This window comes from Sitodiplosis mosellana, unplaced genomic scaffold, assembly GCF_009176505.1.
Source record: "Sitodiplosis mosellana isolate CC-2019 unplaced genomic scaffold, AAFC_SMos_1.0 Smas_scaffold_2, whole genome shotgun sequence".
NCBI lineage: Eukaryota > Metazoa > Arthropoda > Insecta > Diptera > Cecidomyiidae > Sitodiplosis > Sitodiplosis mosellana.
The window spans coordinates 7,934,634-7,962,626 of NW_022595245.1; the positions used below are offsets into that span (position 1 = coordinate 7,934,634).

The 27,993-nt window shown below is 35.8% G+C and overlaps 8 protein-coding genes and 2 non-coding genes across 11 annotated transcripts in view; 7 read left to right on the forward strand and 3 right to left on the reverse strand.

Annotated features, from left to right (window-relative positions):
* Positions 1-1,576, forward strand: part of LOC129564897 (uncharacterized) — a gene marked incomplete at its 5' end in the record, with an annotated part of 12,026 nt that extends 10,450 nt beyond the window's left edge. Inside the window, 2 exon segments of the mRNA XM_055439151.1 lie at positions 1-670; positions 732-1,576. Coding sequence (XP_055295126.1) covers positions 1-670; positions 732-1,219 — 1,158 coding nt within the window.
* A 441-nt stretch (positions 1,577-2,017) lies between these two features.
* Positions 2,018-4,145, forward strand: LOC129564902 (ATP-sensitive inward rectifier potassium channel 8-like). The gene is made up of 6 exons (XM_055439155.1): positions 2,018-2,222; positions 2,294-2,509; positions 2,612-2,898; positions 3,094-3,249; positions 3,307-3,487; positions 3,559-4,145. The coding sequence occupies exons 1-6, from the start codon at positions 2,082-2,084 to the stop codon at positions 3,652-3,654; spliced, it is 1,077 nt and encodes a 358-aa protein (XP_055295130.1). The 5' UTR covers positions 2,018-2,081; the 3' UTR covers positions 3,655-4,145.
* A 518-nt stretch (positions 4,146-4,663) lies between these two features.
* Positions 4,664-6,666, forward strand: LOC129564900 (ATP-sensitive inward rectifier potassium channel 8-like). Its single transcript, XM_055439154.1, has 7 exons — positions 4,664-4,811; positions 4,957-5,135; positions 5,201-5,416; positions 5,481-5,767; positions 6,000-6,155; positions 6,249-6,429; positions 6,490-6,666. The coding sequence occupies exons 1-7, from the start codon at positions 4,754-4,756 to the stop codon at positions 6,586-6,588; spliced, it is 1,176 nt and encodes a 391-aa protein (XP_055295129.1). The 5' UTR covers positions 4,664-4,753; the 3' UTR covers positions 6,589-6,666.
* Positions 6,667-6,990: 324 nt separating this feature from the next.
* LOC129564896 (regulation of nuclear pre-mRNA domain-containing protein 2) lies at positions 6,991-13,615 on the forward strand. Of its 2 annotated transcripts, none has more exons than XM_055439149.1 (9): positions 6,991-7,958; positions 8,115-8,241; positions 8,315-8,586; positions 8,716-9,053; positions 9,151-9,915; positions 10,053-10,224; positions 10,369-10,476; positions 10,551-11,043; positions 13,480-13,615. In XM_055439149.1, exons 1-9 carry the CDS (start codon positions 7,772-7,774, stop codon positions 13,484-13,486), a joined length of 2,469 nt encoding a protein of 822 aa, XP_055295124.1. In that variant the 5' UTR covers positions 6,991-7,771; the 3' UTR covers positions 13,487-13,615. The 2 variants fall into 2 exon arrangements, with proteins under 2 accessions (XP_055295124.1, XP_055295125.1); XM_055439150.1 differs by having other exon boundaries at positions 10,053-10,140.
* Positions 13,503-16,854, forward strand: LOC129564975 (neuronal acetylcholine receptor subunit non-alpha-3-like). Its single transcript, XM_055439227.1, has 5 exons — positions 13,503-13,679; positions 13,738-13,847; positions 13,965-14,356; positions 14,437-14,589; positions 16,577-16,854. The coding sequence occupies exons 1-5, from the start codon at positions 13,503-13,505 to the stop codon at positions 16,852-16,854; spliced, it is 1,110 nt and encodes a 369-aa protein (XP_055295202.1).
* On the forward strand, positions 15,461-15,532 carry Trnaa-cgc (transfer RNA alanine (anticodon CGC)). The gene has a single exon. It is a non-coding gene; the product is annotated as a tRNA-Ala (tRNA).
* A 232-nt stretch (positions 16,855-17,086) lies between the features above and the next one.
* Positions 17,087-19,481, reverse strand: LOC129564898 (beta-hexosaminidase subunit beta-like). Its single transcript, XM_055439152.1, has 8 exons — positions 19,297-19,481; positions 19,152-19,231; positions 18,837-19,077; positions 18,645-18,760; positions 18,273-18,442; positions 17,868-18,199; positions 17,566-17,779; positions 17,087-17,502 (listed from the first exon to the last, which is right to left on the reverse strand). The coding sequence occupies exons 1-8, from the start codon at positions 19,397-19,399 to the stop codon at positions 17,127-17,129; spliced, it is 1,632 nt and encodes a 543-aa protein (XP_055295127.1). The 5' UTR covers positions 19,400-19,481; the 3' UTR covers positions 17,087-17,126.
* Positions 19,482-21,738: 2,257 nt separating this feature from the next.
* Positions 21,739-21,810, forward strand: Trnaa-cgc (transfer RNA alanine (anticodon CGC)). The gene has a single exon. It is a non-coding gene; the product is annotated as a tRNA-Ala (tRNA).
* A 535-nt stretch (positions 21,811-22,345) lies between these two features.
* On the reverse strand, positions 22,346-24,970 carry LOC129564899 (beta-hexosaminidase subunit beta-like). The gene is made up of 8 exons (XM_055439153.1): positions 24,689-24,970; positions 24,542-24,621; positions 24,226-24,466; positions 24,032-24,147; positions 23,609-23,778; positions 23,204-23,535; positions 22,929-23,142; positions 22,346-22,865 (listed from the first exon to the last, which is right to left on the reverse strand). The coding sequence occupies exons 1-8, from the start codon at positions 24,780-24,782 to the stop codon at positions 22,490-22,492; spliced, it is 1,623 nt and encodes a 540-aa protein (XP_055295128.1). The 5' UTR covers positions 24,783-24,970; the 3' UTR covers positions 22,346-22,489.
* Positions 24,971-26,218: 1,248 nt separating this feature from the next.
* LOC129564894 (protein disks lost) overlaps positions 26,219-27,993 on the reverse strand; it is a 211,863-nt gene continuing 210,088 nt past the window's right edge. The window contains exons 7-10 of the mRNA XM_055439145.1: positions 27,864-27,990; positions 27,380-27,676; positions 26,885-27,270; positions 26,219-26,801 (exon numbers count right to left, since the gene is read on the reverse strand). Of these exons, the coding sequence (XP_055295120.1) occupies positions 26,655-26,801; positions 26,885-27,270; positions 27,380-27,676; positions 27,864-27,990 (957 nt within the window). The 3' untranslated portion in view covers positions 26,219-26,654. The remainder of the gene's footprint in view (positions 26,802-26,884; positions 27,271-27,379; positions 27,677-27,863; positions 27,991-27,993) is intronic.

The following is a 27,993-nucleotide window of genomic DNA, read 5'->3' on the forward strand; positions in this document are numbered from 1 at the left end:
GCATTCGTACCCAGCGTAACTATCACTTCGAACACAACGCTCGATCAAACAGGCAATTGTACGAATTTCGAGTCATTTTCTACGACAGCTGGCACATCTCGCCTATCGGCCGGCCAAGATTCATTCGCAAAATTCGTTGATGCCTGCCATTATAATAATGTAGCGGCTACCGATTTAGCAACACCAAAACGACGTGACAGCTGGGGCGATCTCATGCCAACAAAAAAGATGCATGACTTTTCCTTGGATTCAATGGCAACTCCATCGCAAGTTTGGCCCGGCGCCGGCGATACTCAATCCGATTCGATTTTAAGCGTGCAATCACGGCTATCGATGGGTCAATCCGACCAAAGCGGTTTTCAGCGCACCTCCCAACCGCCAGAAATCCGAATTTCCAAGCCAAACGAGAAGAAAGAAAAGCCGGTGATCGAACTAAAGCGTCGACGCTTGACCGAGAAAATTGCATTGGAAGGCATCGAAGAAGAGGAAACACACGAAGCAGATGGTCAAAATGGTTCGACATACAAGAAATGGCTGCATACCATCAATCACAAAGTGTTTGCGAATGCCTTTGCTGCTTTCGTTCAAAAGGTGCATGAGGAAAATGATGGTGGTGAGACCAAAATCGAGAGCAAATTGAGTCAAGCGACACATGCTGCCGATGAAGAAGGTGAGTAAGTCAGAAGGAGTGGATATTTCAATTTAATTTCTAACGCATTTTGATATTTCAGATAAAGAAAATTGCCAAAACAATCAGCAGAGTCACAAATCATCCATCGCTACTGCGGAACCGATTACACACACGCCAAATCGTCGTACAAACAACACACACGACGAGAATGGTGAAATGATCACGATCAGTACAAGCGAACTGAATCAGACGCTCAATGGGGTGCTACAGCAGAAATTGGCTGCACTCGAAATGGAATTCGGCGATCATATTCGGAAATGGCAAAACAATGTTACATCCTACATGGATGAAAAGCTTCAAGAGCTCACCAGTCAAGTGCGTTACATGCAAGGACGCTACTTTCACAGTGACTTTAATCATCGTTTCGTTAATCATATGGATCTTGAAGGAGAATTGGATCTGTTTGATGAAGGTCTCGCATCTCTGTTGCATTTGGACAGCGTCCAAGCACAGTATCCGGTCTACGCAGCTGAACTGGAAGATTTGCGACGTCGATTCCATGAACAACAAAACTTGAATCGTCAATAAATCTCTAAGCCACTAATACAATCATTATAGTTACAATTGTACAAAATTTAGGTTAAGAACCATTTCGATAAGTTTGTAAAAATTCGCACAAAATTCGCATAAGTTTATGATTTTAAGCATGATTGCAATATCCACAGAAGATTCTATGGAAACGTGAGACACATTCTTAAGTCTTGCCAGTTGAAACTAATGATAAGTTATAGTACGCACAGTGGCAAAGAACCATAAACAATTTGTTTATCATCTTTTGCCGTTGTGTCGATCAGATTTTATTTTATTAATTCCACATTCAATGCTGGATATGAACAAGATTCTCAAAGTTTGAATAAAGATCTACTGGCATATAATAGTTGAAAATGTTTTGTTTTTCTTTGAAAAATATCAGGAAGATATTTGAACGAAAAAGGAGTACACGGGTCAACAGTGTTCGTGTTAACTCAACACAAGTTATGGTTCATTGAACGTCAGTTGGAATGAATTGCTTTATTTTTTTATTGAACGATGTCGAATACAGGCAAAGTAGACTAGCTGCTAGTCATTAGGCATTCGGCGATAAAACAAAAAAATATGAATAGATCAAAATTTGATGACAAGATGAAAAGAATGTAAACAATTCATTTCAATTCGCCAGTGAAAGTTATCTCAATACAAACAGTCGCAATGAAGAAAATCTTATGTGTGATGTGATAAAGATAAAATAGAAGAATATCAAAAACAAAACAGTTCCGCGGCGATAAAAATGGCGAGACGCATCATTTTAATCAGATTTTATCAGTAGATCTGAAGGTTTGCAAATATTTCAGAGTGGTTCAAATCAGAAATCTGGCTCATCTTTATCAGTGATTAAGAGCCAAGTCAAAGTATGGAAGTGAATTGCGCGCAAAACGGAAGACGTCCTCAAAAATATCGACGTATCATAAGCAAATTTGGCGAACGAAACATAAAATTCATCAATCTGCCACAGCGTTCGAAGCGATATATTCAAGATTTTATCACCACAATCGTGAGTTGATTCATATCCATTAGTCATAGACCTATTGATTTTTTACTCATCATTCTGATATCATATCACAGATTGAAACACGATGGCGAATTGTAATAGTTGCATTTTTGATCGCCGATTTTGGTTGCTGGACTTTTTTCGCAGTACTTTGGTATTTAATTTCATACTCGCACGATGATTTAACATACGATGATATAACTGGAATGTCATTGCACGAAGGAGAAATGACATGTATCAGAGGTGTAAAAAGTCTCACCGATTATTTTCTGTACAGTTTCGAAATACAGGTGAAATTTTTGTTATGAACCCAGTTTCATTCAAAACGGATTTTTATTTTCAATTTGTTGATTCAATTTGCTATTATTCGAATAATAATAAACTCATATCAGACAACAGTAGGATTTGGTGAACGATACCCAAACGAAGAGTGTCCAGAGGGAGTTTTTCTCTTCGCTATGCAAATTGTGTGCGGCATAGCCATCGATGGTGTATTGATCGGTATCATTTATGCGAAGCTATCACGACCACCAAGCAAACCGTATCATTCGAAATTCAGTCGCAAAGCTGTGATTTGTCAAAGAGATTCGCAACTCTGTTGGATGTTCCGAATTTGTGATCCAAATGGGAGTCACATCATTGGTTCAACGATACAGGCATGTTTATACGGTGAAGTTACGTAAGCAAGACTTTTATCTAAGATCGTTATCATTTCTTCCGCAAAACATTAAATTGTTTATTTCAAACAGTTAGGGTAAACATTCCAGACAGTAATTTACAGTTAATGGCTTCACATGCGGCTATTACGGTTACGGTTACGGTTACAAAATACGGCCTTATATTTTAGTGAACACGCATAAAATTCTATTTTCAGCTCGAACGAAGGCGACATATTTGAACACTTCCAATATCCATTGAAACTACATGACGAAGGTCAAGTTCATATTATATTCCCAGTGATCGTTTGTCATGTTATTGACAATAGTAGTCCATTGTACACACTCTCAGCTTCACAACTCTTAACGAAACGGTAAAACCATTCAAAATGTAATGAGGAATTTGGTTTGAGTATCTTTCATTAGAACAGATTTGAGATAATTGTCACATTGACTGGTGCATCATCATCAACTGGCCAAACCACCGAAGAAAGAACATCGTATCTATCCAATGAAATTATGTGGGGACATCGATTTGTGAATATAGTTCGATATGTCACAGAAAATGAAGAGTATTCAATTGACTATGACGAGTTTGAAACGACTGAAGAAGTAATAGAATTTTCACATCAAATTGAAAAATGAATGATACGACTAAATTTAGTCGAACTTTCTTTTTACAGGTTGATACACCTTTATGCAGTGCTCAAAGGTTTGATAGACTTTGTGCAAAAGTTAAAAGCCATTTATCAGAGAAATGGGATTCAAGTGATGCGTAGATTTGTACGTGTGACCTTTGTATACACTCCAGACCGATTTTCAGAGTAAATCGGCATACGAACAGATCAAACATACTATTTAACCCACAACCACCGAATAATGATTACGGACTTCAAAGAAACCCGATTACTAGAGCACAATTATTGTTTGAGCGCAAATTTAAATCAGGCGACATCCTAAACTTAAATCATTCGCAATTCAAAAATAAAATAATAAGCCATTTTAACCAAAATCGATAATCTGTAATTACCACCACTATAATTAGATAGTTGTCAATTTCTTATTTTTTAATTTTTGTTTTACCTAATTCTTTACTTTTTTGTTATACAAGAAAATATATTTATTTATTTTAGTTTATTAATAAATCATCATCAATCAACACAAATCATGATGAAATCACTAGGTGAAAAATGTAATTGGGATTTATCCTGTTTTTTTTTACCATTATAAAGAAATAAAAATAAATAAATATAGACTAGTCTTTGCTATTCAGAAACCATCCTAAGAATATTGAATTTGCAAACAAAGTTCGAAATAAAAATGTTCAATGTGTTCGAACTATACGAGGTTACAACTATTGATATAAATATTTTCGAATGAGAATTCATAATTTTTAGTTAAAATTGAGAATCTTTGTTTTTTTTTCAACAACTGAATCCGAATTTAGTAAACTTTAGCACAGAAACTGCAGTAGGCATGGCGCAATGGAATCGTTGATTTGACGTATACTCATAAAATTGTGTTCCACAAATCGCCATTTAAAATCCGTTTAATCAAGATCAAGTATGAAATACAAACACATCAGTGAGTGAATTCGTTCATTACACTGTCGAGAAAAAATGATTATTAAATAGAGTAAAGCTGCATCTATTTGTGCTAAAGCAACCAACTTTGAATCTACGCTAGAAAAATTTCTGTGGGCGGTCATTAAAACTATTAGATCAAATTATACATCCGAATCGTACTGTCTCTACTTGACGTGCTTTCGAATTGAATATGTTTGACTTGAATCTGAGTACAGCCGTGTGGCACTTATTCGATGTTCTTAAACGTATATCTGATGATAACAGAAGACAGTTGCTTTTCAATATCGCAGAAATGATAAACCCTAAAGTGAGCTGCCGTAAAAATGTCACAACAGCCGACGATATGCCAGGTGATAAGGATAAAGTATTCACATCAAACGATTCATAAAAAAAACGAATTTGCGGTGATATTGCTGAAGAAACAACAAATTTCACATCAGGCGCTGCTGTAAATAAAAAACAAGTAATTTGAGTGCATTTTTGCAAACATTTCAGATGGATTTTCTCCAACGGGATCGGAGCCAAGTCAAAGTATAGAAACGCAGTGTTCGCACAATGGAAGACGTCCGCAGAAGGCAAGACGTGTCATAAGTAAAACCGGCGAACGGAACATTTGCTTTGCTAACTTGCCACAGCGATCAAAGCGATACATTCAGGATTTTTTTACAACAGTCGTGAGTGGACTTCTATTGCGCTTTTATTAACTTCATTGTGAACAAAGTGGGATAATTTGTTGCAGATTGATACCCGTTGGCGAAACGTTATGTCCGCATATTTGATCACAACTTTTGGATGTTGGACGGTGTTTGCTATGATGTGGTATTTAATTTCGTACGCTCACAATGATTTGACGTACAACAGGGAAAGTGGCAAATCGTTGCATGAAGGCGAGATGACCTGTGTTGCTGGTGCAAGAAGTTTGGCGGAATTTTTTCTACTTAGCTTTGAAATACAGGTAATTCTTTTGTATTTCCCACTTATAGGACAGATAATAATGAATATGCATACCATAACGTCAGACAACAGTTGGATTCGGCGATCGATACCCAAATGAAGAATGCCCAGAGGCAGTATTTTTGTTTGTGTTTCAAATTGTGGTTGGTATAGCCATTGATGGAACATTGATTGGCATTATTTACGCTAAACTCACACGTCCACCGCGTAAACCATATGACCTTAAGTTTAGCCGCAAAGCAGTGATCTGTCAGAGAGATTCCAAACTTTGTCTAATATTCCGAATCTGTGACCCGAATGAAATTCACATCATCGATTCGATGGTGCAGGCATGTTTATTTGGAGAAATTTCGTAAGCAACAACTTTTTTTAATGTAACAAAGAACTTGTTTCATTTTCACTGTCACTGATTGACTGTTATTTGAAGGTAAACAACACAACAAATAAAATCTGACAATCCAATCCTGAAACTTGTTCTTTGTTTTTCAATATTAAATCAAGACAAATCCGTTGTATTGAGAATTTCCTTCAAGATTAAGAAAAAAAATCAATTTCATTCGACAAATGGCACTGGAATTTTTCAGATCAGTCGAGGGTGATATACTGAATCAATTTCAACATCCAATAAAACTTCAGGATAACGGTCGAATTCATATCATATTCCCAGTTACTGTATGCCATATGATTGACAGCAAAAGTCCTCTGTATACTCTCTCGGCTTCACAGTTTTTAGAAAAAAGGTAATCTATGCTAGAATCGTCGAAAAATAACGCATAATTCAACAGGAAAAAAAAATAAGGAGAAATTGTCAATAAATATTGTTTTCGCTATAGATTCGAAATTATTGTAACATTCGCCGGCGCATCGACTTCAACAGGCCAAACCACAGAGGAAAGAACATCATATCTATCGAGAGAAATTGCATGGGGTCATCGTTTTGTGAATATGGTTACATACGATACAGAGAATGGAGAATATTTTGTTGACTATGACAAATTCGATATGACTGAGGAGGTAAGGATTATTTGGATGAAGATAGAAATCCTAAGTATGAGCAATATTATTTATTTTCAGGTTGACACGCCTCTATGCAGCGCTGAAAGATTCGATGAAATTAGTAAAAATGTGAAGAACCACTTTTCCCGAGATGGAAAAAAGACCGACAAAGTTTAGACATTGAATGACCTGTTGTGACTATGACTTTTTTCCCTTTTAAATATTTGTTGAATCGATATATTGTTGGCAATTGAAAAGCGTTATAATATCAAAATAACTAAGATTACAAAAACAATATGTCAAAAAGAAATTAAAATCCAAAAGACAATTTGTTGTTCCATGTTGCGACACAATGCCATGATGATTACTCTAAAATTAGTCATCATTTGAATATTTCATCTCGTCAAACGAATCAACAAAAATGTATTCAAAATGCGGTTCAAATCCACCTGTACACAAAATAACCGAGCGAATTGGTGTGGCCATTGTCAAAAATATGCGCTGCCGCTAATTGATTTTGACATTTGGGCAACTGAACGTTTTGGTGTTGAGTGCAGTTTGCATTTTATATTGCGTATTGTTGTTGTGCTTGTCAACAGCGCTACACTGTCAATGGAAAGTCTCCTCACCGTACCAACGAAACATCTACACACGACAACCGAGAAAAAAAAAATTTAAGAAAAAAGTTTCAGCTGCAAAACAAAAATGGCGTGTACATGTACGTCTTGAATTCGTATCATCGGTCGCATTATAATCGGAATATTTTCGTGGAAAATTCGATTTTAAACATATTAAATCGATTCTATGTGACACAAACGGTGTAAAGAGGCATACAATTTCATTTTGCAAACCAAACATTTTGTTTTTGTTTGATTTTGGTATACCAAAATTGAGTTGATTTGTCGTAGCCAAAAGGGAAAAAATCAATTTTCAACATTTTGCTGAATTAAGTGGTGTTTTCTTATCGAAAAAGGATAACAAATGTATACAACACAGTAGGACCAAGCATTTGGACGGAAATTGTTTTAAAATTAACCTAGTGAGACAATTTACAGTGGGAAAAGAAAGTTGATTTGCATGAGAAGGGAGTGTAAATAGAGAGAGACACATATGTCAATGGCTCGACCACAATTGTGACAGTAGCTTCAATCTCTGTAGTGCATGTGTTTCCCGAGTGAAAGATTTTAATGTTTGATTCGTGCATTGAATTGTCTTTTTTTCTGTTGTTTGATGTGTATCATGCAATGACCGTGTGAATAAAGTATCTTACCTTGTAGTCAATGGTGTGGCATTTTTTTTAAAAATAAAGTGACTTAATTTTATCGTGGCATAGACAGTGTTTTTATAACATTTTGAACAAATGAAAAGTGAGAAAACAATGGACAAATCGAGCAGCAAAGCCGAATTTGATTCGGCGGAGTTCGAAAAGCGTTTAACCAATTTAAAAGACACACAGGATAGTATACAGGCGTTGTCAGCGTGGTGCCTACAGAACCGTTCTCATCACAAAAAAATTGTCACAAGTTGGTTGATCGTGCTCAAACAGGGTAAGATCTCATCAGATTTCCGTCAAACTCTGTTGCCGCCATGAATAACGATCAACATTATATACAATCATTTATATTTTTTCTGGGTTCATAGCATTCAGCTGTTAGAAAAACCATCAGATTTTCGCTTAATTTAAACTTTAATTTTGTTTCTAGTCAAAGTCGAGCATCGCTTGACTCTGTTCTATTTAGCAAATGACGTGATTCAGTACAGCAAACGGAAGAATTATGAATTTGTCGAAAGCTGGGGCACGGCATTGCAACGGGCCACCACAATGGTCAGGTATGTATTGAGCTACGAAAAATGTTTGTTTTTGACATGTCGATTTAATTCTAAGCCACAAATTGATTCACAGGGAAGAAAAAGTCAAACACAAAATCGAACGAATCTTCCGGATATGGGAACAGCGAGTAATTTACAATGAAGAGTTTTTGTCGGATCTGCGAGGCCTGTTGAGCATAAATCCAGCTAAAAAACCACCACCCAATGAAAATGACGATGAACAAGCGACAATTACCGTGGCAAACATAAAAAATTGCATTAAATTGGAAAAAGAAACGGATCGAAGTTTTAAGGCTTTACCAAAAGCATCATTATGTGATAAGGACACGATTTCCCAGTTGAAAGGTATGGGTTTTGTTTATATCACGTGTTTTCATTGTATGGAAATATATATGATGTTGTTGAAGAGTTCAAAGAATTATTCATTAAACGATTCTCAATATGAGTTTAATGATTGTCAATCTTTCCATTCAGACCGGAGTCAAGTGGAAGAATTGGAGAAGGAGGTGATTGAACGACGTGTCAAATTGGAGCACTACATAAAAACACTAACAAATGAAATTAAAGCTCGAACGGCATTGATTACGGTGTTGGATCAAGCGGACGCCTTTTACCACAATCAACGTGGTGAAGTGAAAGTTGTGGCAACGGCCTATCGCAACTATGGCAACAGCATTAAAACAATGAAACGAAGACTGGAAGAGCTCACAAAGACATTGCCAAGCCCAATACCATCGCCCGACATCAATGCACCATCGCCGGGACCGGCTGACAATGACTTTGTGCTGCCGGGAGAGAAGAACTTCAATCAGGTCAGCAATCAATTGAATTTTATTATTTCTATTGTTAAAATGTTGAATCAATAACAAAACCAGTAAAAGTAATAATTTGACACTTCCCTTTGATTAGAATGTTTTCAACGCACAAACCAATCGAATGATGGGTTATATGGACGGTGGTCGTTTGCCATTCGATATAAACGACTTTGCGACATCGAGTCCAAAAACGAAAGAGGCCCACATTCAGGTGATCGATTCGACGTCGGGCAAAGACAACAATGAGATTGATGATTTTTTCAAGACTCTAATGCACGACACATACACGCCGGCAATTCCCCCACAACCAGTGCCCGCTGTTAGCGGTCCAAATTATTATGAGTCGGCATTTCCATCGCAACAAACGAGCACCTACGAATTTACCCAGTATGAAAACACCTCCGGTAATGTGTCGACAAATTTGTTCCGTGGCGAAGCAAACAATTCATCGTACAATCAATCGTATTCGGGCACATTTAATGCGCCAATCGCACAACCGCCACTACCACCGCCACCAAATCGACAGGAGAACTGGGAAATGGACATGTCATGGAATTCGAATCAAGAATCAAGTTTCAATCATACAATGGATGCACCACGATCACCACCGCATTACGAACGTAAGGGAATTAATACGAATGTTATCGAATACATTGAACCGGGCGTGAATGATTCACACATTGCCGGCGCTGGAGACGTTGACCACCGACAGTTGATCTTGCCAATGAACGGTTTGAATGCACTCGGTGCCAAGGATCGAGGTCGTCTCATTGACGTAGACCATCGGAATCTGATTTCACTTACTGGATCACCGAAACTCTCCGAAAAGGATGCGAATGGATCACAGATTGATTCAATGGTAGTTTTTTTTTCAAATTCAATAACTTTGAACCTTAGGTTTTGATCTAATTGACTTTAGCCTGAATAAAAAAAAATACTCCAAAAAATAATGAATAAAGGATACAAATAAATCCTAAAAATTCCCACCTATTTCAGAGGAATAATGCGACAGATTCGAAGCTACTGCCACCGCCGTCACCACCCGCGATGCTATTGTCGTCAAATATTAGCACGTCAGACACAGGTAAAATGAATGCTCCGTTATTGCGATCTCCGATTTCTTCGAGATTCCAAAATCCGCCTTTGCAACAGCATCAAAGTGCTAAAGGTACATCTCATAACGATATCGGTCTGTTCACTAGCTCTTTCCCGAAGAATCACCGCTGATGTGTATGTGCATAGCGGTGCTTCGAAAGAGCTCTTTCAAAGCTCAAGAATGACATTGTTTTTTGTTTGTTTTGGTAATTTTTAGCCTCACAAAATCGATCGCCATCGAAAATCCACAACGGGCGCGACAACACCGAAAGCATCGACATGGAAATGTCAGACGAAGATTTTGACACAATTCCAGACTTTCAAAGTAAATTTTCCTTTCACATTCCCTTTTTTTGGTGTATTTTTTATGAAATTTCCGGGCGAAAAATGTCATTTTAGATAAATCGGTTGATGATTTACAACAATCAAATATGGAACCACGATCGGAAGGATTATTGGGTCCAGCACCAAATTTTGGATCACCAGACTGTGCAAAACGGCCAAATCCCTTCAGATCGAATGCACAAGATGTGTTACACCCGTTGCAACCACCACAAATGTTGCTCCATTCGAATTTGCCGATGCCAAGACCAGGGCCCGGTCCACGACCGTTGCTTGACATACCGACTGGATTCAATAATGCTCGACCATTTCTTGGTCATCACAATTCACTAATGCCTGATTCGCCGACCAATCAACCGCAGAGCCCATTTTTGTTAAATAATCCGCGGGGCATGTCACCACATGTCAACCAAACTCATTCGCCACAGATGAACTATCGTAATAATAATCAGTCGACACGAGGAAATTCGCCATACTTTAGAAATCAAAAAGGTCCAATGCGCGGCGGCGGATATCGTCCAAATTTCCGCGGAGGAGGAAATCGAAATTGGTAATTAAAAATTGCAGAAAATGAAAAAAAACAAAAAACAAAACAAAACGCATTGAGGCTCAATGATTGAGCAAAAACAACAGAGCAGCGCTCAACTAAAACAAAACTATGGCTGAAAAAAGCGAATGATTTTGAATGAAAATGCCATTGGGAAATGTGAAACAGGAACAGAAAAAAAAATAAAGAGATACATTCACTAATGTACCGGCAAATAATGGAATGCTAAGTCACCACAGACACACACACACACATTGATTTGAAAATGAAAATGTAATGAATTCTTTTCTCTATTTTTCTTTGGGTTTCTTCATAGACGTCAACTTTCACTGAGTGTTGACGTAATTTGAGGGTAGAATAAGCAACAAAAAACTGAAATAAACGCTAATCATGAACGGTTTTTTTTCCTTGAACTTAATATATTTAGCAAATCAAGTAAATAGACACACGTAAGAAGGATCAACATTTTTTTTTGTTCCTCGCTAGAACTCCAAATCGAAACTCATCCCATTTAGTTTTGATGTCACCACTATAAACTATTCACTTTATTTGTACATCACGTCATTGCTTCGATTTCATTCATTCATTTTCTGTTCTTTTAGCTAAGTATGTCAACAACTCTATAAAGAGTTTTACTTTTAACAAAATGACACAACTATATACTTTAAGGATTCCCCCTCAAATTATTTAATGAAGAAAAACACAACCTCAACATTTAAAATAAAAAAACTATTTGTATGTTAATTGATAAAATTTGAAGAAAAAAAAAACACAAAATGTAAATTAAACAAATAAATTATGTGAATTCTTTGCATAAACACCCATTTAACTTAGGTACAATTTTACGAAGCTAAGTGTCCTCATTCAAACACACAATCTATATGGATTTCGGACGATATTATGAATCATGAACAAACGAGAGAAAAAGAATCACATCAATTAGTTTGACTTGTTAGTCGTTAAAGTTAAATTTACAGCAAACAACACAGAAGAAAAATAAACGAACACAAAATACAAACAAAAAAAAACCAATTAAATCAGAGTTAAATAAAGAAAATTTGTACTTTTTGACTTTCCTTTGATCTCAATACATATTTAGCTCAACAACATTCCGCAAATTTTCTTCATTTTCTTCACTTTCAATTTTGATCAATTTTTTTCTTTGTTTTTTTTTTCTAATTATAAATTTAATTTAATTTGAAAAAGTGAAAGACACGACGGTCAAAAAAATCAGTCTTTTTGATGAACAAATTCATTTTTTTATATTTTAATGAAAATTTTTACTTTTTCACATTTTTGAGAAAGATTTGTTTTTGTTCAATCAAAAAAAAAACATTTTTTATCCAATTAAATTGATCAGTTTGCATGAAAATTCCCTTAAAAACCGATCCATATAGTTTTGTGTTTGCGGAAGAACAGCAAATATCTCGTGTTCAAGCTCTTATCAGTTGAAGAAAAAAATATTTTGTTTTTGTTTGTTTCGATAGTTAAATTCTGCTGTGATTTCTGAACATTGTTTTACTCTCGCTTGAACAACACGAAAACCGTGCTGTACATTAGGTTAATTTTAATTTGAATTGAACAAAAAGCAACAATTATTTATTCTAATCGAAAGATCATTTGTCTTCAGAACAAAGGGGGAAAAAAGAAGCAAACAAAATAGTTTTGACCAATGCCTTTTCTTGATACGTAGCATTTTTATGTGTTTAATTGTCAAACAATTTTCCATATAATTAAACGATTTATTGTTCTTGTTCGAATTTGCATTTATATTTCAATTTTCTTCTTTGAGTTCAATCAATGAAATGAAAATCGATCGTAGAGAAAAAAAAGTCCATCGCACAAAATGGCTACCGTGTTCTAGTCAACCTAAATTCAATTATTGTACAAAGTGACTGTTTTCACAAGTTGTTTCCCTCCCGGAAGAATCGATATTTTTCATATTGTCTCTTATCATGTCGGTTGAATGATCGAGCCAACCTGCGATCGGGCTGGAATATTGAATTTCATGGGCGGATCCAAAAGCGATAAGACCGACTGATTTTACCATCCGCACAATTCGAGGCTCATGCAAAATTTAATTTCAGTTTGACTCGATACATCAATTGAGAAGCATCTCTAAACAAGAAACTCCAAATTAAAATTTAAAAAAAAAAAACTCATTGAAATGTTAAAGAAGATGCGAAAAGTGTTCATTTTAATCCAAATCAGTGTTTTGTTATTCCATTATTTGTTGAATGGTAAAGGAGAAAATTTGTTGTGTGCCATTAAAAGCAATTTTTGCTGAAAGCGAAAAACAATTTATCCAAAAAGAACAAAAGACTTTAATAGAATTAAAAAAAAACATTTGTCTGTGATTTGAAAATTAAAACAAAACAAAAAAAATCTAAATAAAGTCTATGTAATATTTTGTCTACAAATTTCATTTTATTCGCTCAGGAGTTGAAGCCATTGACTGTAATATGGAGCCGAAGAACGATGAAGGACGCCTTCGGAAAACGTTATTTTGCAATTACGACCGCGACAATCGTCCAATATTGCGCGATGGCCCAATTACGATTCGATTCAAAATGATCATCAAAGGTTTCACGTTCAGCGATACGGATAGCAAATTGGTGGTTTCAACATGGTTGGCGATGGTACGTTTTGGCTAGAAATTCCGAGCATTGCCGATATTTTACGTTCAATTCATTTTAGACTTGGACTGATGACCATTTGAAATGGAATCCCAACGATTACAACAAGTTAACTTCGATAACGCAATCCAGTCAAACGATTTGGCAACCAGATTTGGCTATGTACAACAGGTATTATTCAATTCAATCATACAAATTCAATATTTTCTTTCAAAAAAAAAAAATCAGAAAAGTCCATCAACCAACAAAAATAATCCATAAATTAGTAAACAACTCCAAATTTTACAGTGACGTTGCATCTGCCACCGAAGAATCTTGTAAGGATGCAAATTGTGTAATTTCATCGACTGGCTCCGTGTCGTGCATTCCACCGTGTTCGCATACCGCCAAATGTATGCCAAACTACAATCGTTGGCCATTCGATGAACAAAACTGTACGCTGCATATTGGAACGTGGGTCAACTCGGGCGATGAAGTTGATTTTAATGTTTCGCGAACCGTTCTCACCGAACAAGATCTCTCCTCGCAAGACATGCAGTGGCGACTCATCGGAGCTACGTACACACGAAATCCAGGCAATTTCAGTGACACCCAACAAACATACCCATCGCTAAAGTTTACATTTTTAATGGAACGCCATTCGGGCAGCCATTCTGCTACCATTTTCATTCCAGCATTCGGTATGTGTGGTTTTTTTTTAACTGGACGAAATGCGATTGAAATAAATGTGTACAATTTGTTTGATATTGTATCATTTTAGCGTTGGTGCTATTGAATTTGATAACATTATGGGTGGATTCGGAGCATAATCACCGATTCATTTTGCTCGCTCTGAGTTTGTTGAGCCATTTTCTCTACATGCAACATTTATTCTGGATCGTACCTCATAACGGCGATACTGTACCTGATATACGTAAGGAATATTCGCATGAAATATCCATTTTATCCAACATCGCATTCAAAGCATTGTAAATAAATTGTCATCCAGAGATTTTCTTATCAATACTGTATGACCAAAAGGGCTGTGATAGTTAGAATAACAAACAAAAAAAACACATTGAAATATACGCATTTTTTTCATCGACTAAAATTTAATAACCACAAATTAAATGCTGACTCAGTTTTTCAACGCATTACATTCGATCTGATTTTTTTTCGTAATTGTTTGGCAAACGATGTTTGCTTGTAAATAAGCGTATCAGTGCTTCGACTCATTTGATATTATCAATGTATGATTTTGGACATTTTTTGTGGCTCTGTACGAGGGAGATATATATAGTACTGAGGAAACGATGCAAATGGTCTTTTTAATGAATATCCATAATTTCATACGACACATTCCTTTTGTTGAGTTTCTTAATTTGCATATTGCTTTACAAGAAGAATTCGATAAACACGCTATCAGTTGCTTAACAACGAGGAACTGTACTGTTATTCTCCAAAATTTCAAATTCGTCAACAATTAAAGACAATAAACAAATATTCCACTTCAGAATTGGTTTAATTCAGAAAAAGAAAAACAATAACTGAGTAATTTTTTTTAATAATAAATTGTAACATTTTGCCGCATTCCATTTAATGTGTAATTCCATACATGAACATCGGGGCACGTCATTTATGACAAACTGAACGTTTGCTGTACGCAAGCGATGAAACGTTACACTGTAAACACACGTCGAATTCTATCGCCGCCTGTCATGTGAGCACACATTGTTTTGTTGTTGTAACGCATGGTGCTAGAGCGAAGTGTGGTCAAGTGACTTTTTTGTCTACTGTGATGTATCGGGGATGTAACTCAGAGGTAGAGTGCTCGCTTCGCATGCGAGTGGTCCGGAGTTCGACTCTCCGCATCTCCAAGATTCTTTTTTTTTTCTTAGAATTTTATTTCTTTTGTATATTCTTCAAAATTTGTACATGTTGGGAAAAAATGTCCATAAATTTTGATTATTCCCTTATTTTAGATCGTTTCAAAGTCGAATTAATGATGATTAGTAAGATATGATTCTTTTTCATCCAGTTAAGTTATTCAAACATCGTGAATTCGTTGAAGAGCGTGATGTTTTTTTTTACATTTTTGTATAAATATTGAGAAACGGGCTAAAATGCATTTATCAATAGACAGTTCTAAACTAGGGGTTAGACACCAATTTCTAGCATAGCTAGTTTGTTCAAATCGGTTCAAATATGCGTTTAGTTTCTTCTAGTTTTTCTAGTATACAAGCAGAAACTCAAATATTCCGCTAGTATTTCTAGTATCTACCATTGCTTCTTCCATAAGTATTGTATTGCCAATGCATTTCTTATGGAAGGATTAACGGTACTTTTTGTAAACAAAACATTTGAACTCCATAAGCAAAGCATTGGTAGTATATTTTATGTGGAAGAATTTGTCCATATAAAAACCACGGGCAATGCTATTTTTGTGGAAGAGGCATCACTCAATTTTTTTCACAAATATTCTACTTCTAGTATGCTCAATTTTTGCTAGTTTTCTTCTAGTGTTATTTCGTGTCTACCCCCTAGGTTCTAAAGAAATAACATGCTAGCTCAACAAAATCAGATTTGCAACAGCAACTGCGATTCATTCATATCATATTTATACGTTTAAGTTGCCCAAAATCACAGTTCAGAATAATTATCAGTATGCATAGAATAAATTGGTTCGTTTCTTTTTTCTTTCAGTGATTTTCTTCCGGGATTCGCTGTTGATAACAATCACCTTGATAGTAAGCACGATCATCGTACAAGGGATGATGTCATGCAATGTACAAACTCCGGATTGGGTTGACCGAACAACAGCATACATGGGTAGCAACCGCTTTGGTCATCTGTTTTTGACAAAGCATCTCGTTACAATGGCATGTACACCATTAAATACTCCTCCAATTATCTCCATACAGTCTTTGGTGAATATTTCCATTTGAATGTTTCATTGCAGAAATTCGGCACACAGCTTGATACGAATGACGATGACATAAACCTCGTTGAGTCACAACCAAATGACAAACCCAACAACAAAAAAGTGACACAGGGCGTGTGGCGAACACTTGGAAATATTATCGATCGCGTTCTTTTTGCAACGTTGAGCATTTTTTACATTTGTATGATGGCACGCTTGTTGCCCGAGGACTTTCTTGATGCGAAAAATCCCAAATCTGTTGTGGTTGTTGGTTATTGATTTAGAGCAACAAAGAAAATGATCCTATGTCTATTTTGAGTTTCTATAAAATAAAACAAACCAAGTGACCAATCGTTTTTCATCGTTTTTTGTTATATTTTTCAAAGTTTTATTCGATTTTAAAATCTCTTAAAAAAGACTAAAAACGTTAAAAATGACTAAATTGCGTTATGTTTCTTGGGTAGTTCAACAGAAAGTTAGTAATAGCAATTTATTTGATAGTTGCTTTGTTTTTCCATGAAATATTCGAGTGTGATTGAAAATATGTCGATTTAAAGACAAAATCCGGGCCCATTTGGTGGTTGTGCCGGTATGCCACGTTTTCGCATTCGACAAGTGTGCTCTTCCAGCCGCCGACTTGCTTCAGTCACATTGTTTATACTTTTTTGAGACCACAGTTTCTCGGCCGCTGCACTGGCCCGTGGGAAAATGCGTTGCACAATGTTTGTGTCATCAACCACTTCTGACCACATACAAGCCTCGCCACCAATCAGCAAAGATTGTTGTTTTTTATCGCCCGGGAAATCGCTGGGTTCGCAAGTGTAATATTTTGTCCAATCACCACCATTCGACAACCAATCCAAATACCAACAAGACGATAAAATAGCGGGAAAACCACGCTTTGTGATTGTATTAAGAAGCTTTGATCTATTTGAAAGAGAACATTTTTTGTCAGTATTCATAGAAAATTCTCTCCTTTTTTGGTATTACCTATCACCAGTCCAAACGTGCACAACGGTTGCCGGCGCTAGTTGCACACCATTCTCAAACACTTCTTGCCAAACAATTGATTTACGTTGCAAATCTTCCACCATGTCTACAATGCGTTGAATGTATCGTTCTTCGAGTACTTCGTATCGGGTTATATTTTCCTTTTTCATGAAATCTCGAATCTTTGTACTCGAATTCCAACATTGAAAACCGACTAGAGTGATTAAAAATTGAACAAAATGATAAATATGTAAATATTGTATATTGTTTGAAAACATTTTCATGTGACATAATTTACACACCTTCATCACCACCTAAGTGAATATACTCGTCTGAAAAGACAGTTCCAACTTCAGCAAGTAACTTCTGCATGAATATGTATGTGTCTTCGTTTGTTGGATCCATTGGTCCTAACTTTCCACTGTACACTCCTTCGCAAGCAGTCAATAGTTCCGGGTGTGATACGCCCCAGGATCGTGTATGTCCGGGCGTATCAAATTCGGCCAACGTTCGAATTCCTCTCAAACGTGCATATTCAATGATCGCTTTGATTTCACTTTGCGAGTAAATCATATGCATATTGTATGCACCTTCAGCGCTCAGTTCAGGGAATGTCACACTCTCGTACGGAAAACTGCATATCAAAGGAAATATCAATTAGTTTTGGATGACTTACGTTACTTTATGTCACAACATTCTCTATTTACCTGTGGTCGTCAACGATGTGCCAATGGAACACATTCAGCTTGTTGTAAGCCATGCCGTCGAGGATTTGCTTTAACTTAGAAACATCGATAAAATGACGGGATGTGTCAACCAACAAACCACGATGCGAATACCTTGGCTTATCGTAGATTTCAGTTCCATTTACTCGAAGCTGTTGAACCGAGAAAATAAAACACATACATTTTTCCGCATTTTTTCGGTATCATAAAATACGAAGCAACGTGCATACGAGCAAAAAAATGTTCATATGATAATACAAAAATAAAAACCAATCAACTTATAAGCGATATATACACTGTTTACACAAAAAAACACTGTTTTGAATCAAAACTTTTGTTATTGTTATACGTTACCGCAGTGTGATCCGATAAAACGACCAACAATTGAGAAAACGACTCCAAACCACGCAAAATTCCCCAAATTGATTCGGATTCAAGATAAGCCGACGCGTTGGCGATGTGCAATTGATCTAGAAAAACAATTTTTGTTTGGATTTTTAATGGAAAAATGGTAGATTTTGTTGATATTATGTAAAATACGCTTACAAGTTTCAGTCATTTGTGGGTGAGGCTTATGCTCACACGGATTCTTCAAGTTAATCGTGATTTCGTCGAGAAATCCAGCAAAATATGAGCTATTTTGGATCTCTGGATTAGGATGTTCAACAATGTTGGGTCCATGATACGCATGTCGTTGACTATGGATATCACGTTTTAACAATGACTTTATTATTCGTTGGTATCGCCTTACGGCCGCGCTTAAAATATCACAGCTCTCACTTTGGATCTATTTGTTTTTCAAAAGAAGATTACACATTTTAATCTACTTGAACACGTACAATAAATTGCATGTAAATTCACCTTAAATTTCAATAAGCTCGGCCGAACGATGAAAAAGTCATCGGATGATGTTTGTTGAAATGGCTTCGGCCAAATTTCACCTTTTATAAAATACACATTGATTAGTTTTTAAATTATAAATTTAATGGAAAAGAACATTTATCACCTATGGTCGCTTTCACAACTGGACCCGGTTCTTCGATAAAATCTGGCGTACAATTTATAAAATGAAAATTCAAACAAATCCAAGGCAATAATCGTAAATTCATGGTGTTTAAAAATGACACAAAACTTATATGAAAAAATGAAAATCCTCGAGCTGAAACAACTGTACACTTGGCGAACGTTCAATCAAAACTGATCATTGTCAATGCTGCATTTCTATTAAATAGCATATTTTTAAATTTTGCTCTTATGTTTAGATAACATGAAAAATAAGCAAAATAATTCATTTTGAATATAAAATGTGGGTTTATTTACCAACTCACAATTTCGATCTGTCGAAACTAACTGTTTTAATAAATTTTTTTTAATTTGCCTGCCGACAAACAAATTTGTACCGTCAAAAATGGCTTTTTATTTTGGAGGAGAATATCTTGACAATTATTGGTTTGTTTGTTTTTCTTTTTTAAATGTGTTGAATTGCCGCTGCTGGCCTAATTACACATTGTTCATCAGTACGATTTGTTTTGGCACATTCAATGTTGTTATTACCCAATGAACACATGTAATGCTAAATGTTTGAATTTTGTGCATATTTTAATGTAATGCTAAATGTAGCACTAAAAGTGCAAAAATTGTGTGATTTTTAGATAAAATTTTGTTTCTGGGCACAATATGTGTAAAAATTGTGCACGATTTGGGAAAAAATTTACTATGCACAATAATTGCACGTGTTTGGCTCATTGGGATAGAATGTTAATTGAAATGAGAACAGAACGTAGACTTTTTTCTAGATCAACGAACCATTATCATTGAAACGAATGTGTTCGGATAAGCAAGATTTTTAATTAATTGGAACAAGAGTGCTATTTACTAATCTTTTTGTTAACATTTGCTTAAATTTGCATTAAAATCAATGAAAATTCACCCGAATCAAAAGCTGATTCAAAAATGGCATTTAGTTTCACAAGATCGTTGTAAGTCGGAAAATGTTGAAATAAATGTGAACAGATTTATTCACTCAAAATGAATCGTAGTAAATTTTAGAATATTTTATCCGTAAATACTACGATGTCGCAGTAATATTTACGAATCATTCGTATATATTACGATGGCTCAGTAATATCTACGATTGATTTGTGCATATTACGATGAATTTCAAAAAGTTACAGATTTTCGAATATATTCGTGTATTTTACTATGGCTATCGTGATTTTGCATCGAAAAATACGTCATCAATGTAGCGATGAAGTTCTATTTATTTTACGATACAGTTGTAAATTTACCATTTGCAACGATACGCATCGTTTATTTTACTAAGCAATCATAGAATACACGATGCAGCATCGTAACTTGAACGGCTGACCGTACGAATATAAAAAGGAAAAACTGATTCGTTAGCAATTGCGCGTCATTTCATTTCGTCCGTGCATTTACGAATGGCCGTGGTAAAATATACGAATGCTTAGTAGAATGTACCAATTATATCGTAAAATAAACAAAAGGTATCGTACGCCATGTCATTATTCGAACAGGTCTCCTTTTGAAATTCTTTTGTTAAAAAGAGTTTTTAGTTCTATACTCAATCAAGTATATGTGCATTTTCCTTCAAATAATAATTTATAGAACTTCAAAAATTATAAATTTACAACAACTACTTTTCTCTTTGAAATGTGACAACTTTCCATAGATTTCCTTGAACTTTGATTATTTTCTTGGCGCCTGAATTTTAAGGCATACCCATTACCCACTTTCACCAGAAATTTCAATTTGTTTGTGATTTTCACTTTGAAAAATGCAATAAATTAATTTCTCAAAGTCGCGTATTCCCAATAATGATTTGAAGATTTATCAAATTATTTGACACGAAGAAGCAATGAAACCATGCATAGTAGCATTTACGTATGCAATCGTAGTTTTAACGATGAGCATCGTAGAATGTACGAATATTTCAGCCGATGAAAAACCACTAAGTCAATCGTAAAATACACTAATATATTAGTAAATAGTACCACGTTATATTTTGAGTGTTGTGAATGTTAATTTATTTTTATTCAAGTGTGCAATTTTCAGTTATGTGTGATCATAGAAGACATCTTACAGTTATCAGACATTATTCACAGAATATTTCGGCCGAATTCCATTTCATTATATTATTGGGCCTTAATGATAAATACGACGATTGGAAAGGAAATGGTAATTAATATGTAATTTTCTGTTGAAAACAGTCTTAATTGGTATTGCATGACTGGTTGAAGTGGTATGTGTATGAAATAATTGAATTATTTTTGTAAACATTTCTATATAGCACATTTTGGTTGACGATCAAACCACTGCTATATGAAAATGGGAACAGAGTCTCTTTTTGGCCTAAATAAAAAAAAAACGAACCGAGCAGCATTTCTCTACCTTTAAAACCAAAATTAATTTTTCCAATTGATGTATGGGGGATGTAACTCAGAGGTAGAGTGCTCGCTTCGCATGCGAGAGGTCCGGAGTTCGACTCTCCGCATCTCCATGATTCTTTTTTTTTCTTCTATTTTTTCCTCTTTTATTAAATGTCATTTATTTATTATCCGAAAAATGTACACAGAAGAAAAAAAATGAATTATTCCATTATTTCTGATTTTTTTTTCAGAGTCGAAGTAATGCGAACGAGAATTTAGCTTGTATTCAAGTCAAACCTGGATTTTTTCATTCAGTAATATTTTTCAAGTGCCTTGAAGAGTGTGTCAACCTTGAAATTTGCCAACAAAGACGCAGAGAAACCGAATAACATGATTTTTTTAAATCGCGATTGCGATTCATTCATTTACGTTAAATTATAAACATTCCCGATTTCCCCGTCCATAATTATAATCATTATGAACCGGTATGCATACCATAATTCGGTTAGATTTTTTCCTTCCGGGAATAACTGTTGATAACAGTTGCTCTGATAGTAAGCACGGTTCACGTTTCGTTTACTCAGTTGATTATTTTCGATGTGTTTTGCTTTTTCAGTTAAAAAGAATGTTAACATGTATATGTGAAAAAATGAAGAAAACATATTCTAATCTCAACGGAATAATTCACTTGAGTGAATCACATTTTCTTTATTAAGTATGATTAAAAAAAATGTCATTTTTAAAACCCCCGTATAAAAAATCGACTACTTCATCTACAATTCAAATTACTACATTATTTACAACAAAACATTAGGAACAAAATCCGGGCCCATTTGGTGGTTGTGCCGGTATACCACGTTTCCGCATTCGACAAGTGTGTTCTTCCAGCCGTCGTCCAGCTTCAATCACATCTTTTGTACTTTTTTGAGACCATAGTTTCTCGGCCGCTGCACCTGCCCGTGGGAAAATGCGTTGCAATATATTCGTATTGTCCACCACTTCTGACCACATACAAGCTTCGCCACCAATGAGCAGAGCTTGTTGCTTTTCATCGCCCGGAAAATCGCTGGGTTCACATGAATAGTATTTGCGCCAGTCACCGCCAGTCGATAAGTGGTCCAAATACCAGCAAGTTGACAGGATAGTTGGAAAGCCACTCTTTGTGATTGCATCGAGAAGTTTCGCCCTTTGTGAAAAATGGAAAAATAATGCATTAGCTTGAAGTTTTCTTTAAAACTTGCAGTATTACCTATCACCAGTCCAAACGTGCACAACGGTTCCGGGTGACAGTCGAACGCCGTTCTCAAACACCTCTTGCCAAACAATTGATTTATGGTGTAAATCTTTCACCATGTCTACAATGCGTTGAATGTATCGTTCTTCGAGTACTTCGTATCGGGTTATATTTTCCTTTTGCATGTAATCTTGAATCTTTTTGCTTGACTCCCAACACTCAAAACCAACTGAAAATGGAAAAATATTCAAAATGAATAAAACAACATTTGAAATGTTACATTTGCTCACCTTCATCACCACCCAAGTGAATGTACTCGTCTGGAAAGACGGTACCAATTTCAGCAAGTAACTTCTGCATGAATATGTATGTGTCTTCGTTTGTTGGATCCATTGGTCCTAACTTTCCACTGTACACTCCTTCGCAAGCAGTCAATAGTTCCGGGTGTGATACGCCCCAGGATCGTGTATGTCCGGGCGTATCAAATTCGGCCAACGTTCGAATTCCTCTCAAACGTGCATATTCAATGATCGCTTTGATTTCACTTTGCGAGTAAATCATATGCATATTGTATGCACCTTCAGCGCTCAGTTCAGGGAATGTCACACTCTCGTACGGAAAACTGCATATCAAAGGAAATATCAATTAGTTTTGGATGACTTATGTTACTTTATGTCACAACATTCTCTATTTACCTGTGGTCGTCAACGATGTGCCAATGGAACACATTCAGCTTGTTGTAAGCCATGCCGTCGAGGATTTGCTTCAACGTAAAAACATTGATAAAATGACGGGATGTGTCAACCAACAAACCACGATACGAATACCTTGGCTTATCGTAGATTTCAGTTCCATTTACTCGAAGCTGTTGAACCGAGAAAAAAATACACATACATTTTTTCACCCATTCTTTCGGTATTATAAAAAAACGAAACATGCATTATCCACACGAGGGAAAAAAGGAAAAAATATTGAGAAAAAAAAATTAAAACAATTTATACTTAAGCTCTGAACAATCTACGACAGCAAATGACCAAAACGAACTTTTTTTCTCGTTCGATATAATACCGAAATAATTACTACAAAATACAAGCCATTTTGATATTGGTATACGTTACCGCAGTGTGATCCGATGAAACGACCAACAATTGAGAAAAAGACTCCAAACCACGCAAAATTCCCCAAATCGATTCGGATTCAAGATAAGCCGACGCGTTGGCGATGTTCAATTGATCTAGAAAAACCATTTTTGTTTGGATTTTTAATGGGAAAAAACGATCGATTTTTTTGTTATTATGTGAAATACGCTTACAAGTCTCAGTCATTTGAGGATGAGGTTCACGCTCACACGGATTCTTCAAGTTAATCGTGATTTCATCGAGGAATCCGGCCAAATTTGAGTTGTTTCGAAACTCTGGATTTGGATGTTCAACAATGTTGGGTCCATGGTGTGCATGTCGTTGACTATGGATACCACGTTTTAACAATGACTTTATGATTCGTTGGTATCGCCTTATGGCTTCGGTCAAAATATCACAGGTCTCACTTTGGATCTATTTGTTTTTTTAAAAGAAGAATACACATTTTAATCTATTTGAAAACGTACAATAAATTGCATGTGGATTTACCTCAAATTTCAATAAGCTCGGCCGAACGATGAAAAAGTCATCGGATGATGTTTGTTGAAATGGCTTCGGCCAAATTTCACCTTTTAGAAAATACACATTGATTAGTTTCTAAATTAAAAAATTTTTTGCAAAAAAAACGGTCATCACCTATGGTCGCTTTCACAACTGGTCCTGGATCGACGATATAACAATTTACAAAATATAAATTCAAACAAATCGAAAGTAATAGCCACAGCTTCATTTCGTTCAGAAATTTATTTGATGATAAAAGAAAACGTTTACGATTGAGAAGCAGAATTTGGAGCGAAGTATACACGCCGAGAGTCCATACAAAACTGATTATTTTCAACGACACACATCAACATTTGGTCAGTTTTATATAGGAATGCACTGAATTCAAAGTCAAGCATGCCAAGAGAAGGGGGAATAACTTCAGACTATATATATATATAGTTTGAAGTTGATATGTGTTATCGCAGTCAGAACTAACATATTTAAATAAGTATGTCAAACGTGTACGTAGATAAAAACGTTCAAGTCTCAAAACTAAGAAAAAGTGAACGAAGAATCTTAAATAAAAATAAGTAAGCGAAAGCTAAAATTATCGATTGCTGATATAGAACAATAGTATTGAATAAATTAATTGAACTAAATGGATCTAGAAATGTTGAAGTTGTTTTTTTTCTTCAGATAATGACCAATATGTATTTCGACTTATGCAGTTTGATCATCACAAAAATAAATATTCAATAGATTAGTAATCTGATTACGTTTCTTTTTTTTCTTCATAATTAAATACCATCAAATTTCTCGTGAAAATTGAAATGATATTTTTTAAATTTCGACTTCTGGACGTTAATACTCTTTGCATGTGCTGAATGCCCGAAAACAGTTGAGCCGAGTTGTTTATGTTGGTGCTAGCTACAAAAAATACATGAATATTTTTGAATATCTCACATTACAACACAGCGGCAAGTGTCACTCACAGCATGCTCCTTATCTCGCTATATATTTTGCGTTAGCATTGATTGTGTATGTACTTCATATGCAAACTGACCACTTATATTGTAGAGACGAAAAGAGATGCATGAAAGACGAAAAAAGATGCATAAAAAGTGAGTATATAAAAGCCAACTGAAGCGCAATGGGCCATCATTCACATTAACACATAATTTAAAGCGACAATTGTTACAACATGACCATTAAATACAATTGCCCATTTTATTAAATGTCACAAACACTCCGACCCACACATACATTGCCGCATTCATCGGTTGCGTCGTTGTCGTATGGAACGCCAAAGGAATGTCTACAAACGAATAAAAGTGAAAAAAACAACAACAGCAAAATGCTAGTGGCCGCTTATCATGTGTGTGACGTCTCATTCCCCCCCTCCTCTCTCTCTCTCGCTCTCTCTCTCTCTCTCTCTCTCTCTCTCTCTCTGTGTGTGTGTGTGTGTGTGTGTCGTATCAACAACAAATAATTTGCTGGCAAAAAAAAACAATACAAACTGGAAATGTGGCCTTATGACACATTTACCGTATCGCTTTGTTTGTTTTCTTCGTCGATTTATCTCTGAAATCGATTTGATTAAAAATTCTGTTTTCTGCAACATTTGCACGTTAATTGCATGCTTCGGTGCTTCCCGGAATAAAATGAAATGAAATAATACAGCGATTGAATTACAAAATGATGTCACATGTTCGCTCTTTTATTACACTCAAACGTTCGATTTAACACTAATTTTCCTATGGTAATTCGTGGATGGTATTCATGGAAGCGTTCAATGAAGACAATGTTAATTTGCTACCCTAAATGTATTGAATAACAAAAAGTCGAATGGTACATGACAAATTACATTGTAGCACACAAAAAAAATGTATTGAGAACAGAACAAAAAAGTCTTTCTTCTCGATTCGCTTATCGAATGAAATGTAATTGTAGTTCTTCAATTTATTACTTAATTGTCTATCAAGTGGTTTCCCAATCGAATGGCAAACGTTGATTAAAGGGAAATGAGCAACTTGATAGGAAAATGAATATAAAAAACAAGATCAAAAATAGAATGAATTTCGTCGATGTAACACACACACACAAAAATGGCTAGTCTAGTCTATGGTTCAAATGCGATGTCATCTAATCCGGATATTAGGTTGGCAAGCAATTCCAGGAAGAATGCTTCGTTGTCATTCGATGAGATTGTATTTCTACAGTCGTCGATTATGCTTTGAACGGTCCGTGCAATCGATTTCAATGTTGCCTGCAGAACAGAAAAAAAGAGAGCACCAATACCGTAAATACGTTAGAAAATGTTGCGGAAATTGGTTTGCTTAAGCAAAATACCTGATTCCACTGATGATGCATCAATTTCATGCATTGTTCATTTAAAAAAGCCACGCTCATTAAACCATTTTTGATCAGTTTCGTAATGAGCAAAGCCAATTTATCGAAGGTGACCGGCGGTCGGTACTGTTGTGCAAATATACAAACGGGCGATAAAACCATTGCGAACAAGTACATTGGATCGAATGATTTGGTCTTTTTTGATTGGTCTTCGGTGACATTCGCTTGAGTATCACTATCTTGAGATTCCGAATGACCAGCCGTTGTTGTTGTTGTTGTTGTGGTTGTAGTCGGTGGACGAACGAATACCGCAAATTGTTTACTTTGCCAAAGACTGATGAACTGATCGATTACTTGCTTCGTGACCACATCATGACAATTCCAAACTAACAACGACAAAAAAGATCAAGTTACAATTTAATTATTTCGCTTTCTGTTTCCACGCTCTTCTCCGGTGTGTCTGTTTGTCTATCGTAGAGGAAACGAATCACTTACTCAGTAAAAGTACCAACTGAACCGACATATCGCCAATGGTTTTGTACATTGGATCGGGCAACACGTGCTCTGTGATGCACTTTCCGATTTCCCAGCAAATTTTATTAACATCGTCGCTATTGATTTGCGCCGGATACATTGAAAGCTGATGCAATTTACACTGAAGCTCGTCGAACGTTTGCCATGGTGGTCGTTTCGTTAAATCAATATGGATCGTATTTTTCATTTGTGGTAAATTCAACGGTGTATTTTTCAGAACCTTTTCCACATCGGCTTGAATATCCTTGGAGAATATTTCTAAATGGCGGATGGAAAAAAAAGGAAAACAACAAGAAAATGAGGTTTTTTTATGCGAGCGTGAAAGATTTTGTTGAAGAAGAAAAAAAACACATTTGGTTAATGCCCATAACAAAAAAGTGGAAAATGCGGAAATCAAATTGGAATATTCAACTTGGGATAGGTAGGTAAATTTTAATCAAATTACCGATGCCCTTCAGATTTTTCGAGCGCCATTCGTTGATTTTGGCCAACGCTTGCTGAACAGCAATATTGATGCAAGTTAATTTACACGCATCGACCGTTTCGTGCGGCAGCAGTCCATCGAATGTTATCTA